A 13,308-nucleotide genomic window follows, 5' to 3' on the forward strand; every position below is an offset into this window, starting at 1 on the left:
TCAGCTGTTTTGTGAGCAGAAGACTTCATGTTTATCAGCTGTTTTGTGAGCAGAACACTTCATGTTTTTCAGCTGTTTTGTGAGCAGAACACTTCATGTTTATCAGCTGTTTTGTGAGCAGAACACTTCATGTTTATCAGCTGTTTTGTGAGAAGAAGACTATGCATGTTTATCAGCTGTTTTGTGAGCAGAACACTTCATGTTTATCAACTGTTTTGTGAGCAGAACACTTCGTGTTATCAGCAGTAGTGTTAGCAGAACACTTCGTGTTTATAAACTGTTTTGTGAGCAGAACACTTCGTGTTTATAAGCTGTTTTGTGAGCAGAACACTCCATTTACATTGGATCTTTTGTGAGCAGAACACTCCATGTTTATCAGCAGTTTTTTGAGCAAAACACATCGTGTTTATAAGCCGTTTTGTGAGCAGAACACTTCATGTTTATTTGCTGTTTTGTGAGCAGAACACTTCATTTGTATCAGCTGTTTTTTGAGCAGAACACTTCATGTTTATTTGCTGTTTTGTGACCAGAACACTTCCTTCTTTATCAGCTGTTATGTGAGCAGAACACTTCACGGACATCAGCGGAACACCTTATGTCACGTGAGTCATGTGAGCGAAACACTTCATGTACATTAGGGGGCGGTGGTTTAAGCTGAACACGTGTATGAGTCATTGTTAAACAGGTTGTAGTGAGTGAAGCAGTCAGGTTGGGTGTAACACAAGAGGTGACAGTCACGTGTACACAGCGTCTCGCGCGCCCTCTGCCGGTCGGCCCAGGGACATTGCACACTCACTGTTGTGTCCCTTTGACGTGTTGATGGCGAACAGTGGACCCATGCTGCTCGTCACGATGTTGCTGGGTGAAAGGCTGTTGCTGCTGCTGCTGTGGTTGCTGCCGTTTCCTAGGGCCCGTCATCATCAGCACAGCGGCAACCAATACATCTCTGTCCCAGACTTGGAAATCTGCTACTTGTGTGGCTCGCTGCCTGTCGTGTCAAAGTCAGCAACACACGGCCCTGCGCACACCCTTGTGGCTACTGCTTCACCTGCATTGCTGGAACACATGCATTGCTGGAACACATGCATTGCTGGAACACATGCATTGCTGGAACACACGCATTGCTGGAACACCTGCATTGCTACTGCGACAACCAACACCAGCCGGCACCTCAATGTTCCCCTCAGCACAGAAACAGCTGACACATACCGGCGCACCACTTGCCGGGGCAGAAAGTCTGGCACCAGCCGGCACCTCAGTGATGCCCTCAGCACAGAGACAGCTGACACATACCGGCGCACCACTTGCCGGGGCAGAACGTCTGGCACCAGCCGGCGAGACCCGGGGTTTGAGCCCAGGCCGGCTGAGGGAGGTAACACAGTTTTTTCTCTGTGGTGGAGGAGGGGGAGCCCATGGGGAGGGAGGGACTGGCTGTCACCCGGTTGAACACCGCGACGTCGATCTTGATCTGCAACACAGGGAGACAGTATCATACATCAGTCTGTATAATATCAGCCAGTATCATATCAGTCTGTATAATATCAGTCAGTATCATATCAGTCTGTATAATATCAGCCAGTATCATATCAGTCTGTATAATATCAGTCAGTATCATATCACTCAGTATCATATCAGTCAGTATCATAATATATCAGTCAGTAACATATCAGTCAGTAGTATCATATCAGTCAGTATCATATCAGTATCATATCAGTCAGTATCATATCAGTCAGTATCATATCAGTCAGTATCATATCAGTCAGTATCATTAACAGCTATTGTGTTTTCAGCGTAGCAATAGGGTCCGATATTTAGACGAGACAAGTATAATGCTGACGAGTTGAAGACGAGTCGCATTATACTTGTTCGAGTCTAAATATCGGACCCTATTGCTACGCTGAAAACACAACAGCGATTATATAGCTGTTCTGACCTTGATTTGTTGTTCCAAACTTACAAAATGACAGTTTTTGCGTCAATGCGTTGATCTCAGGTTTTGATAGCAGACGCCGTTTCTTATGCGCATTAGTTTTGCGCAGGCGCCACACTGACTTTGGAAAAAAACTCGATTTGACAACACAGCTGTTAAACAGCTTTTTATTAGTTCATTCGAATACAACAAAAAGAAGTTTGAGATTTTTGGATTTGTAGTTTGGATTGGAAAGAGGGTGAACGGTGATTTTGAATGGATTTTTGGATTGGGAGTTTGGATTGGGGATAAGTGTAGGGGGTGTTTGAATTAGAATTTAGATTGGGAGTTGTTTTTTTGGAAGAGTGAGATTGTGAATAAGAGGGATAATGTATGTATTTGAGATGAGACAGACAGACAGACAGACACAGACAGACAGACAGACAGACAGACCGACAGACAGAGAAAGAAAGTGGAAGGGGGAATCAGACAGCAGGCAGTCAAATTTAGATGAGTAAAAATATTTTTTTTAAATATATTTTTTTAAACAAATGCAAAAAACAAAAAACAAAAAACAAAACATTAACAAATACAATAAAATGAAATCAACAGCAGAAAAAAATACCACCCCGCACTCAGGCTTACTCGATCACTTCGGTGTGTACCAGTTGTGACGTCACGCTCGTGAATCAATCAGGCGAGGCGGGAGGGAGACAGGTATAACGACTCCAGCATGATGGCAAGCTAGGGGACAGACAGGGGCATGACGGGATCGCCAACTGTGAGGGGTGAGGGGGGAGAGGGGAGGGGGGTCAACAAGTTGCTGAGCAAGGGTCTTCAGTCATCACTCACCAAGGAAAGATCGGCTGACCCTTGTGGTTGCTACCTTTCCTAACCTGTTATCCCCCCCCTACCCCGCCACCGCTTGGTTTAAACAGTATTTTATTCACAAACAGACACATGATAATATAACAACATCATTAAAATTAAAGGAGCACAACAAGTTTAAAACTAATGGTAAGTGCTCACATAAACATGCCAGAAATGTCATGGCGGAATATGATCAACGCGAGAAATCTTCACGCCACCGCTTCCCCCATCCCCGTCTGCCCACAGCCTTATTTCGTTTCCAGGCCGATCCATACTTTACAGTTGATGTCAGGGTCGCGTGCGTCATTCCAAAACGGGAGCGAAGGTGAAGGGTCGCGAGTGGAACGGTCGGGGATGAGGTGGTGGAGGGGAGGTGATGGGGGTTGGGCGGGGGGTGAAAGGGAGGGGGGGACGAGGGGAAGGTGGAGGGGAGGGTGACAGGCCGGACGAAGATGTTGCAGTCGGTGCCAAAACAACGGGGTTAAAAAGTAAGGCTTGCTGTTTGTACCGCTTGTAGCCCCGCAAAGCGACAGACACAGAACTCATGATCCACTTCCCATGATCAAAACAACTTTCTCGACACATACCTGTGATGATACTCTGTCAAACAGATGAGACAAAGGGAGAGAAAAAGAGAAAGACCAAGTGGGAGAGATGGGAGAGGTCCTGTCACCCTTACCTTGAAATCAGCGTAGAGACAAAAGCACGCACAGACGGAAGGGAAGGGGAGACAGGGGCGGATCAGTTGATTTTATGGGGGGGGGGGGGGGTTCCAAAAGTATATTGTGAAGGCGCGAAACGCCGAGCCGACGGCGCGAAGCGCCTAGTTTGCAAGGGGGGTCCGAGGGTATCCCCCCCCGGAAAATTTTGAAAAAAAGGATGCAAAATGGTGTAATCTGGTGCATTCTGAGGATGATCATTACCAGTTTTAGGCAGCAGATTTTGTCACTGATTAATACCCCAAAAATTGAAACTCAACCCAAAAAACCCACAAACATATTTTTATTTTTTGGCTGGGGGGGTTCCAGAAACCCCAGAAACCCCCCCCCCCCCCTCGTCCGCCCCAGGGAGAGATGGGAGAGGTCCTGTCACCCTTACCTTGAAATCAGAGTAGTGACAGAAGCACGCACAGAAGAAAGGGTGAGGGGGGAGAAGAGAGAGACCAAGGGGGACAAGCAAGACGACCCGTGCAATCCTTACTTTGAAGTCAGCGTAGTGACAGCAGCGGACACAAAGTTTGGGGGGGGGGGGGGGGGGAGTAGAGAGAAGAGAGGAAAGAGATTAAGTGGGATATATTGGAGACGTCCTGTCATCCTTACCTTGAAGTCAGCGTAGTGACAGCAGCGGACACAAAGTTTGGGGGGGGGGGGGGGGGGGGGGGTAGAGAGAAGAGAGGAAAGAGATTAAGTGGGATATATTGGAGACGTCCTGTCATCCTTACCTTGAAGTCAGCGTAGAGACAGAAGCAGGCACAGAAGCGGTCGCGACACTTGCCCGACAGACAGTTCTCGAGGCACCACTGCTCCATGCCGGGCACCAGCCTGTGGATCCCTTTGGCCTCGCACCCCGCGATCCGCGACATGGGGGTGCACGCCTCAAGGCTCCCTGTCCCGTTGCTGGCGGGCGTCGTGGAGTTACTCACCACCGCCGGGGTGGTTATGCTGGGCGATGGTGGCGGTGGTGGCGTTGTGGTGGTGGTGGTGGTTGTTCTTGTGGTAGTGGTTGTGGTTGGTGTGGGGGTAGTGTTGATGGGGGAGGTGACGTTGGTGGGGGTGATGCGGATGTCTGCGCAGTTGAAGTACTGTTCCTGCGGCCCGCAGCCCAAGCACGACTGGCACGTGCTCTTGTTGCGGTCTGTGCGGTAGCCTGGCGACAGTCAGGGGCAGGGGTTACTGCTTGGTGTACATCATGTTGGAATTTAATCTTAGACTGCATAATGAACTAGGGAAAGAGAGAGAGAGAGAGAGAGAGAGAGAGAGAGAGAGAGAGAGAGAGAGAGAGAGAGAGAGAGAGAGAGAGAGACACACACACACAGAGACACGGAGAGAGCGCGAGACAGAGACAGAGACAGACACAGAGAGAGCGCGAGACAGAGGGAGAGGGGTTGTAGCTATAACCGTCACATATCAAGACTTATCGGATGATTCTGTACCATCCATCATTCTATTCTGTTCGCGACATGTGAACTTTGGCCAATGCATTCTTTCACGACAAAGACAGTCACGGGCCGGAATAAGCGTTGCTATAAACAATGCCTCCACTTCACAAAACCTCACATCTCTCAATTATTTCGAGTCAGGCATTTAGGTGAGCGTTACATAAATAAAGCCTGAAATATACAACGGACACAACATTTTTCCTCAGCGAAGGTCGAAGACTGTATAGACATAGCTGTCAGATCATGAATAATTAGTGATGTAGATACTGCGTGTTTTCATTGAAATGTTATACACTGTATGTTGACATTTCCATATATATCTATTCACGAAGCAGTGCAACCAAAAGCCCAATGCACTATACACACTCAGCATTTTCATTTTCTTCTTTCTTTCTGTTTTAGTAAAATTATTCTCACACACACACACACACACACACGCACACACACACACACACACACACACACACATACTCACACACGCACGCAAACACATACACACACACACACACACAAACACACATGCACGCACACACACACACACACACACACACACCACCACCACCACCACCAACAACAACAACAACAACAACAACAACAACAACAACAACAACAACAACAACAACAACAACAACAACAAAATGACTGTTGATGAGACCAACAATACTGAGAGAACAATGTGAACTCACTAAGACATGGATAGCACAATAAAATAGCAAGTTACAGGTACGCAATTTTGCAAGTAACCTTCCAAAAACAAAAGCACAAATGACTTTGTACGCTTTTAAATTGCCGACCATTACTTAATTTGAAAAAAAAACCCACTTCTATTCTTCTGTGTCAAACGCAATTTGAGAATCCTATTAACAAACCAATACCTAACTCGTGGAAATTATAATAGAAACTTGTTTTTTTTCTTCTAATTCTTCACAATCGATTCGCGCTTCTAAGAAAAATATTGGTGTCTGGGTGTTGATGTGACGGCTACAGCTATTAAGAAAAGTCTTGGTGTCTGGGTGTTGATGTGACGGCTACAGCTATGAAGAAAAGTCTTGGTGTCTGGGCGTTGATGTGACGGCTACAGCTATAAAGAAAAGTCTTGGTGTCTGGGTGTTGATGTGACGGCTACAGCTATAAAGAAAAGTCTTGGTGTCTGGGTGTTGATGTGACGGCTACAGCTTTAAAGAAAAGTCTTTCTTTGGACCGCTCTTTACCGGACGTGTCACCATTTTCACAGTAACATAATTATAAATGACCATGTCATCACGGCCAGACAGACATTGCTTGCAAAAGTGCGTTTATATTCTATTCTATCATGTTCTTTAGTATGACACGAATATGCATACAGATAGTGGTCTTCTCTAGACTAACAAATCTTCTGCTGTCTGGGCGGTGACGACCCCATTAGCTCCCTCCTAACTTGCTCCCTCCTAACTCGACCCTTCCGAACTCGCTCCCCCCCCCCCCCCCCCCCCATCCCGTCCCAAATTTTCTTGAGTTTTGCAAGAGAGGCGATTCGCCCCTTCCTAACTCGCCGCCACCTAACTCGACCCTTCCGAACTCGCTCCCCCCCCCCCCCCCCCCCCATCCCGTCCCAAATTTTCTTGAGTTTTGCAAGAGAGGCGATTCGCCCCTTCCTAACTCGCCGCCACCTAACTCGACCCTTCCGAACTCGGCCCACCCCCCCCCCCTCCCCCGCCATCCCGTCCCAAATTTTCTTGAGTTTTGCAAGAGAGGCGATTCGACCCCTCGTAACTCGCCCCTTCCTGACTCGCCCCCTTCTAACTAGTTTTGCAAGACAGGCGATTCGCCCCCTCTCCCATCTCGCCCCCAATTATCTTGAGTTTTGCTGGAGAGGCGATTCGTCTCTTTTTTCACACACACACACACACACACACACACACACACACACACACACACACACACACACACACACACACACACACACACACACACACACACTCACACACACACACACTCACACACTTACATACATACACACACACACAAACGTACACACACACACACACACACACACACACACACACACACACACACACACACACACACACACACACACACACACACACACACACACATACACACAAACACACACATTCGAAACATGTCATTTGTTGTGGAACAACGCGACGAACAGCCTCTGTTTATGCATTTCCAATGTGTTTTTTCTCAGTGTTTTTTTGTTGTCATTCCTAAACTGAAATCGCTGTATAGAACACTGTTTCCTCCCCGACTGGTGATCGCGACCTGGAGAGCCATGGTTGTGACGTGACTGTAACACTGATCCCCGACTGGTGATCGCGACCTGGAGAGCCATGGTTGTGACGTGACTGTCACACTGATCCCCGACTGGTGATCGCGACCTGGAGAGCCATGGTTGTGACGTGACTGTCACACTGATCCCCGACTGGTGATCGCGACCTGGAGAGCCATGGTTGTGACGTGACTGTCACACTGATCCCCGAGTGGTGATCGCGACCTGGAGAGCCATGGTTGTGACGTGACTGTCACACTGATCCCCGACTGGTGATCGCGACATGGAGAGCCATGGTTGTGACGTGACTGTCACACTGATCCCCGACTGGTGATCGCGACCTGGAGAGCCATGGTTGTGACGTGACTGTCACACTGATCCCCGACTGGTGATCGCGACCTGGAGAGCCATGGTTGTGACGTGACTGTCACACTGATCCCCGAGTGGTGATCACGACCTGGAGAGCCATGGTTGTGACGTGACTGTCACACTGATCCCCGACTGGTGATCACGACCTGGAGAGCCATGGTTGTGACGTGACTGTCACACTGATCCCCGACTGGTGATCGCGACCTGGAGAGCCATGGTTGTGACGTGACTGTCACACTGATCCCCGAGTGGTGATCGCGACCTGGAGAGCCATGGTTGTGACGTGACTGTCACACTGATCCCCGAGTGGTGATCGCGACCTGGAGAGCCATGGTTGTGACGTGACTGTCACACTGATCCCCGAGTGGTGATCGCGACCTGGAGAGCCATGGTTGTGACGTGACTGTCACACTGATCCCCGACTGGTGATCGCGACCTGGAGAGCCATGGTTGTGACGTGACTGTCACACTGATCCCCGACTGGTGATCGCGACCTGGAGAGCCATGGTTGTGACGTGACTGTCACACTGATCCCCGACTGGTGATCGCGACCTGGAGAGCCATGGTTGTGACGTGACTGTCACACTGATCCCCGACTGGTGATCGCGACCTGGAGAGCCATGGTTGTGACGTGACTGTCACACTGATCCCCGACTGGTGATCGCGACCTGGAGAGCCATGGTTGTGACGTGACTGTCACACTGATCCCCGACTGGTGATCGCGACCTGGAGAGCCATGGTTGTGACGTGACTGTCACACTGATCCCCGACTGGTGATCGCGACCTGGAGAGCCATGGTTGTGACGTGACTGTCACACTGATCCCCGACTGGTGATCGCGACCTGGAGAGCCATGGTTGTGACGTGACTGTCACACTGATCCCCGAGTGGTGATCGCGACCTGGAGAGCCATGGTTGTGACGTGACTGTCACACTGATCCCCGACTGGTGATCGCGACCTGGAGAGCCATGGTTGTGACGTGACTGTCACACTGATCCCCGACTGGTGATCGCGACCTGGAGAGCCATGGTTGTGACGTGACTGTCACACTGATCCCCGACTGGTGATCGCGACCTGGAGAGCCATGGTTGTGACGTGACTGTCACACTGATCCCCGACTGGTGATCGCGACCTGGAGAGCCATGGTTGTGACGTGACTGTCACACTGATCCCCGACTGGTGATCGCGACCTGGAGAGCCATGGTTGTGACGTGACTGTCACACTGATCCCCGAGTGGTGATCGCGACCTGGAGAGCCATGGTTGTGACGTGACTGTCACACTGATCCCCGACTGGTGATCGCGACCTGGAGAGCCATGGTTGTGACGTGACTGTCACACTGATCCCCGACTGGTGATCGCGACCTGGAGAGCCATGGTTGTGACGTGACTGTCACACTGATCCCCGACTGGTGATCGCGACCTGGAGAGCCATGGTTGTGACGTGACTGTCACACTGATCCCCGACTGGTGATCGCGACCTGGAGAGCCATGGTTGTGACGTGACTGTCACACTGATCCCCGACTGGTGATCGCGACCTGGAGAGCCATGGTTGTGACGTGACTGTCACACTGATCCCCGACTGGTGATCGCGACCTGGAGAGCCATGGTTGTGACGTGACTGTCACACTGATCCCCGACTGGTGATCGCGACCTGGAGAGCCATGGTTGTGACGTGACTGTCACACTGATCCCCGACTGGTGATCGCGACCTGGAGAGCCATGGTTGTGACGTGACTGTCACACTGATCCCCGAGTGGTGATCGCGACCTGGAGAGCCATGGTTGTGACGTGACTGTCACACTGATCCCCGACTGGTGATCGCGACCTGGAGAGCCATGGTTGTGACGTGACTGTCACACTGATCCCCGACTGGTGATCGCGACCTGGAGAGCCATGGTTGTGACGTGACTGTCACACTGATCCCCGACTGGTGATCGCGACCTGGAGAGCCATGGTTGTGACGTGACTGTCACACTGATCCCCGACTGGTGATCGCGACCTGGAGAGCCATGGTTGTGACGTGACTGTCACACTGATCCTCACCGACTGGTGATCGCGACCTGGAGAGCCATGGTTGTGACGTGACTGTCACACTGATCCCCACCGAACAGAAATCAGGTAAACTCAGGTAAAACTCAAGTGAACGTGTCATTTTGTATAACCTGTTTTGCACGGAAAGCGTCAAAAGTCAACTTCATTGCGTGGGATACGGTAAACTCAGGTAAAACTCAAGTAAACGTGTCATTTTGTATAACCTGTTTTGCACGGAAAGCGTCAAAAGTCAACTTCATCGCATGGGATACGGTAAACTCAGGTAAGAATCAGGTAAACGTGTCATTTCGTATAACCTGTTTTTCACGAGAAACGTCAACTTCATCGCATTGAATACACGGGGGCGAGTTGGCACTGCTTGCGGGGGCGAGATGGCACCCTTGGCAGATTGAACACAAGCAGACCGTGATGTCGGCGACTACAAAGCGGGGGGCGAGATAGGAGGGGGCGAGATGAGAGGGGGCGAGTCGGTACCTCGCCGTCTGGACATACTGCGTACTTAGTGAACGTGACGACACCAGCATGCTTGCAATGACGGGAATTGCTAGACGTCACGAGGAATGTCATCACGAATCCTATAAAACCAAGCACGTCAGACGTGAAGGTCTCATGGCGTGATGCGGGACGTCTTCAGTCGAGACTACAAACAATGTCACGAAGTGGAACTCTAACCAAGACAGTGCTTCAGTCGAGATCAGTCGAGACTACAAAAAATGCCACAAAGTGGAACTGGTTTAAACAGGTGTTGTTGTTATTCATTTGCATAAATACAAAGCCGTAATTGTATGTTATAATAATGGAGCACAACAAGATCAACTTAAAAATGTGCTTTGAGAAACTGGCACACACACACACACACACTATCACTCCCCCTCCCACACACACACACACACTCTAACCACACTCACCAGTGTTATATTTCCACTGCAGCAGACAGTGATCACACGTCAGCCCAGCAGGAAGCAGCACGTGCATATCACTATAACCCCCCACACTGCCCGGGTAGAACTTCGTCATCCCAGTCTCCTTGATCTGCAGCACGTTCTCGTCGAAACACGCCTGCAGGTCTGTGACATTCGGGCCGTCCTTGCGCGCGCAGAGCCGGAACTCGAACCAGCCGAGCATGTTGGGACGGGAGTAGACTGTGGCGTTGACGTTTGTGCCCGAGACGAATGCTCGCTGGGGCGGGAACTGGGAGTACTTGCCCGGGTGCTGGTTTTCAAGGTTGCCCGGGGGGTCGCCGCATGCACCACACGCACCGCTGTTCTCGTTCCACTGTTTCTGTTAGGGCGGTGCGTCAGGCATCAGTGTATAGTCAACCGTGAACAATGAACAGTAAAAAGTGAACACCTAGGATCAGTGAACAGTGAACAATAAACAATGAACAGTGAACAATGAACAGTGAACAATGAATAGTGAACAAAGACAGTGAACATAGTCAACAGTGCTAGTGAACAATGAACAGTGCTAGTGAACAATGAACAGTGTACAATAAACAGTGAACAGTGAACAACAAATAGTGAACAAAGACAGTGCACACAGTCAACAGTGAACAATGAACAGTGAACACCAAGGAAACAGTATAAGCTTCATCTTCAGTAGCACTAAAGAACATAGTAGATAGAATGGGTTTTTTTCACGCTAGCTGTCGGGGATCGATCCACTCTCGGGGCAAATACTAATACCTCATCTTTTCGGAGCACTCTTCAGTCAACCAGGCTGGAACTGGGTACCGGACACTATTCAGTCAACCAAGCTGGAACTGGGTACCGGACACTATTCAGTCAACCAAGCTGGAACTGGGTACCGGACACTTATTCAGTCAACCAGGCTGGAACTGGGTACCGGACACTATTCAGTCAACCAAGCTGGAACTGGGTACCGGACACTATTCAGTCAACCAGGCTGGAACTGGGTACCGGACACTATTCAGTCAACCAGGCTGGAACTGGGTACCGGACACTCTTCAGTCAACCAGGCTGGAACTGGGTACCGGACACTCTTCAGTCAACCAGGCTGGAACTGGGTACCGGACACTATTCAGTCAACCAGGCTGGAACTGGGTACCGGACACTCTTCAGTCAACCAGGCTGGAACTGGGTACCGGACACTCTTCAGTCAACCAGGCTGGAACTGGGTACCGGACACTATTCAGGGACGGGGAAGACAAAGGCAGCGAGGGAGAGGAGAGGGGCACCGCCCTCATAAAGATGACCCTTGAAATGTTGAGATGTCTAACACCGCCCTCATAAAGCTGACCCTTGAAATGTTGAGATGTCTAACATCTCAGTCCCCTACGATGAAATATGGTCATGGGAATACCTTTACCATTACTTGATATTTTAGGGGCAAGGCCCACAAAAATGCAAGTAGTCCCAAATCTAGCCAACTAACCAACCAACCAACCAGTCAACCAACCAACCAGCCAGCCAACCAACTAACCAACCAACCAACCAACCATAAAGCTGTCCCTAGAAATGTTGAGATGTCTAACATCTCGCTCCCCTACGATCAACTATGGTTATGGGGCAAGGCACATAAACAATACAAGTAGCCCCAAATCTAGCCAACCAACCAACCAACCAACCAGCCAGCCAACCAACCAACCAACCAACCAACCAACCATAAAGCTGTCCCTAGAAATGTTGAGATGTCTAACATCTCGCTCCCCTACGATCAACTATGGTTATGGGGCAAGGCACATAAACAATACAAGTAGCCCCACATCTACCCAACCAACCAACCAGCCAACCAACCAACCAGCCAACCAACCAACCAACCAACCAGCCAGCCAACCAACCAGCCACACCATCATCAAACCAGGAGTAACCACATTCATTTTTGTCTAACCTCGAATCCTCCGCAGTTGAGGAGCTCGTCGTCAAAGTTGACAGGCGCTGTTTGAATTCCCTCCCGCCAGTAACTGGAGCGCATTGGCGGTTCCAATAAGCGTGCACGCCCCTCAGCGAGGTTGACAATGGCCATGAAGACTGCCACAGCAGCAACAGCCAATCGCATCGTATCTCGTGTCTCCCACGTGATCTTGGCCGTTCCGTGTGCCGGTCTGACCCGTGCTACCCATTCAACCACTTGCACTCTGCACGGAGCCGAGCTGAGTGAACCGAGCGTTGGACGAGGGTTTTAGAACAAGCGTCTTGGAGGCAAGGAAGCGGTCTGGGCGTCAACGTACATGGAATTCCGGGAAATATTATGGCAACGGACGTTGGCGGACAGCTCAAAAGTCTCGAGAATGTCGTCTAAGTTATCTGTGAGTCGCTGTTAATAACAATTTAAGGAAAAAAAGTAGTTGGTTGTTTACAGGCTGACGATTGTTGTCACTGCTTGAGCAAGAAGACGAAGACACGAGCGTCAGCAACGAAAAAATGATGTCTGTTTCCTGCACTACCACATATTGCATCAGATGACGAAGGTGCAGATTTGCAGTTGACATTCAGTCATCGTTTTGTTCACGTTGAAGCAGAGTGATGTATAATTCCTGACCAGTTCCCTGAAAATGGGCCCTGCTCCCGTGATTTAGTTACACTGAGAGAAGAAAAAAAACGCCAAACGAGAACAAATGAGCACAGTTTATAACCCTGGTTTTCCGGCAAGAGATCAAAAGTAGAGTTGTGGAAATCAGCAGGTCCAGAAAAGCTGAAAGTTGACGCCCGCTGC

At 49.8% G+C, this 13,308-nt stretch overlaps 1 protein-coding gene across 1 annotated transcript; it reads right to left on the reverse strand.

Moving 5' to 3' along the window:
- Positions 1 to 734: 734 nt before the first annotated feature.
- LOC138949838 (uncharacterized) lies at positions 735 to 12,651 on the reverse strand. The gene is made up of 5 exons (XM_070321617.1): positions 12,484 to 12,651; positions 10,542 to 10,914; positions 4,221 to 4,645; positions 1,294 to 1,468; positions 735 to 904 (listed from the first exon to the last, which is right to left on the reverse strand). Exons 1-5 carry the CDS (start codon positions 12,649 to 12,651, stop codon positions 735 to 737), a joined length of 1,311 nt encoding a protein of 436 aa, XP_070177718.1.
- Between the last annotated feature and the right edge of the window lie 657 nt (positions 12,652 to 13,308).

The sequence above is a fragment of the Littorina saxatilis genome, linkage group LG16 (assembly GCF_037325665.1).
Source record: "Littorina saxatilis isolate snail1 linkage group LG16, US_GU_Lsax_2.0, whole genome shotgun sequence".
Classification (NCBI taxonomy): Eukaryota; Metazoa; Mollusca; class Gastropoda; order Littorinimorpha; family Littorinidae; genus Littorina; species Littorina saxatilis.

Coding starts and splice junctions, on each gene's coding strand:
- LOC138949838 (XM_070321617.1), bottom strand. CDS start 12,651: ATGCGATTGGCTGTTGCTGCTGTGGCAGTCTTCATGGCCATTGTCAAC. Junction 4,646..10,541: donor GCAGTGGAAATATAACACTG/GTGAGTGTGGTT, acceptor GACTGTCGCCAG/GCTACCGCACAGACCGCAAC. Junction 1,469..4,220: donor GTCTCTACGCTGACTTCAAG/GTAAGGATGACA, acceptor CCTGTGTTGCAG/ATCAAGATCGACGTCGCGGT.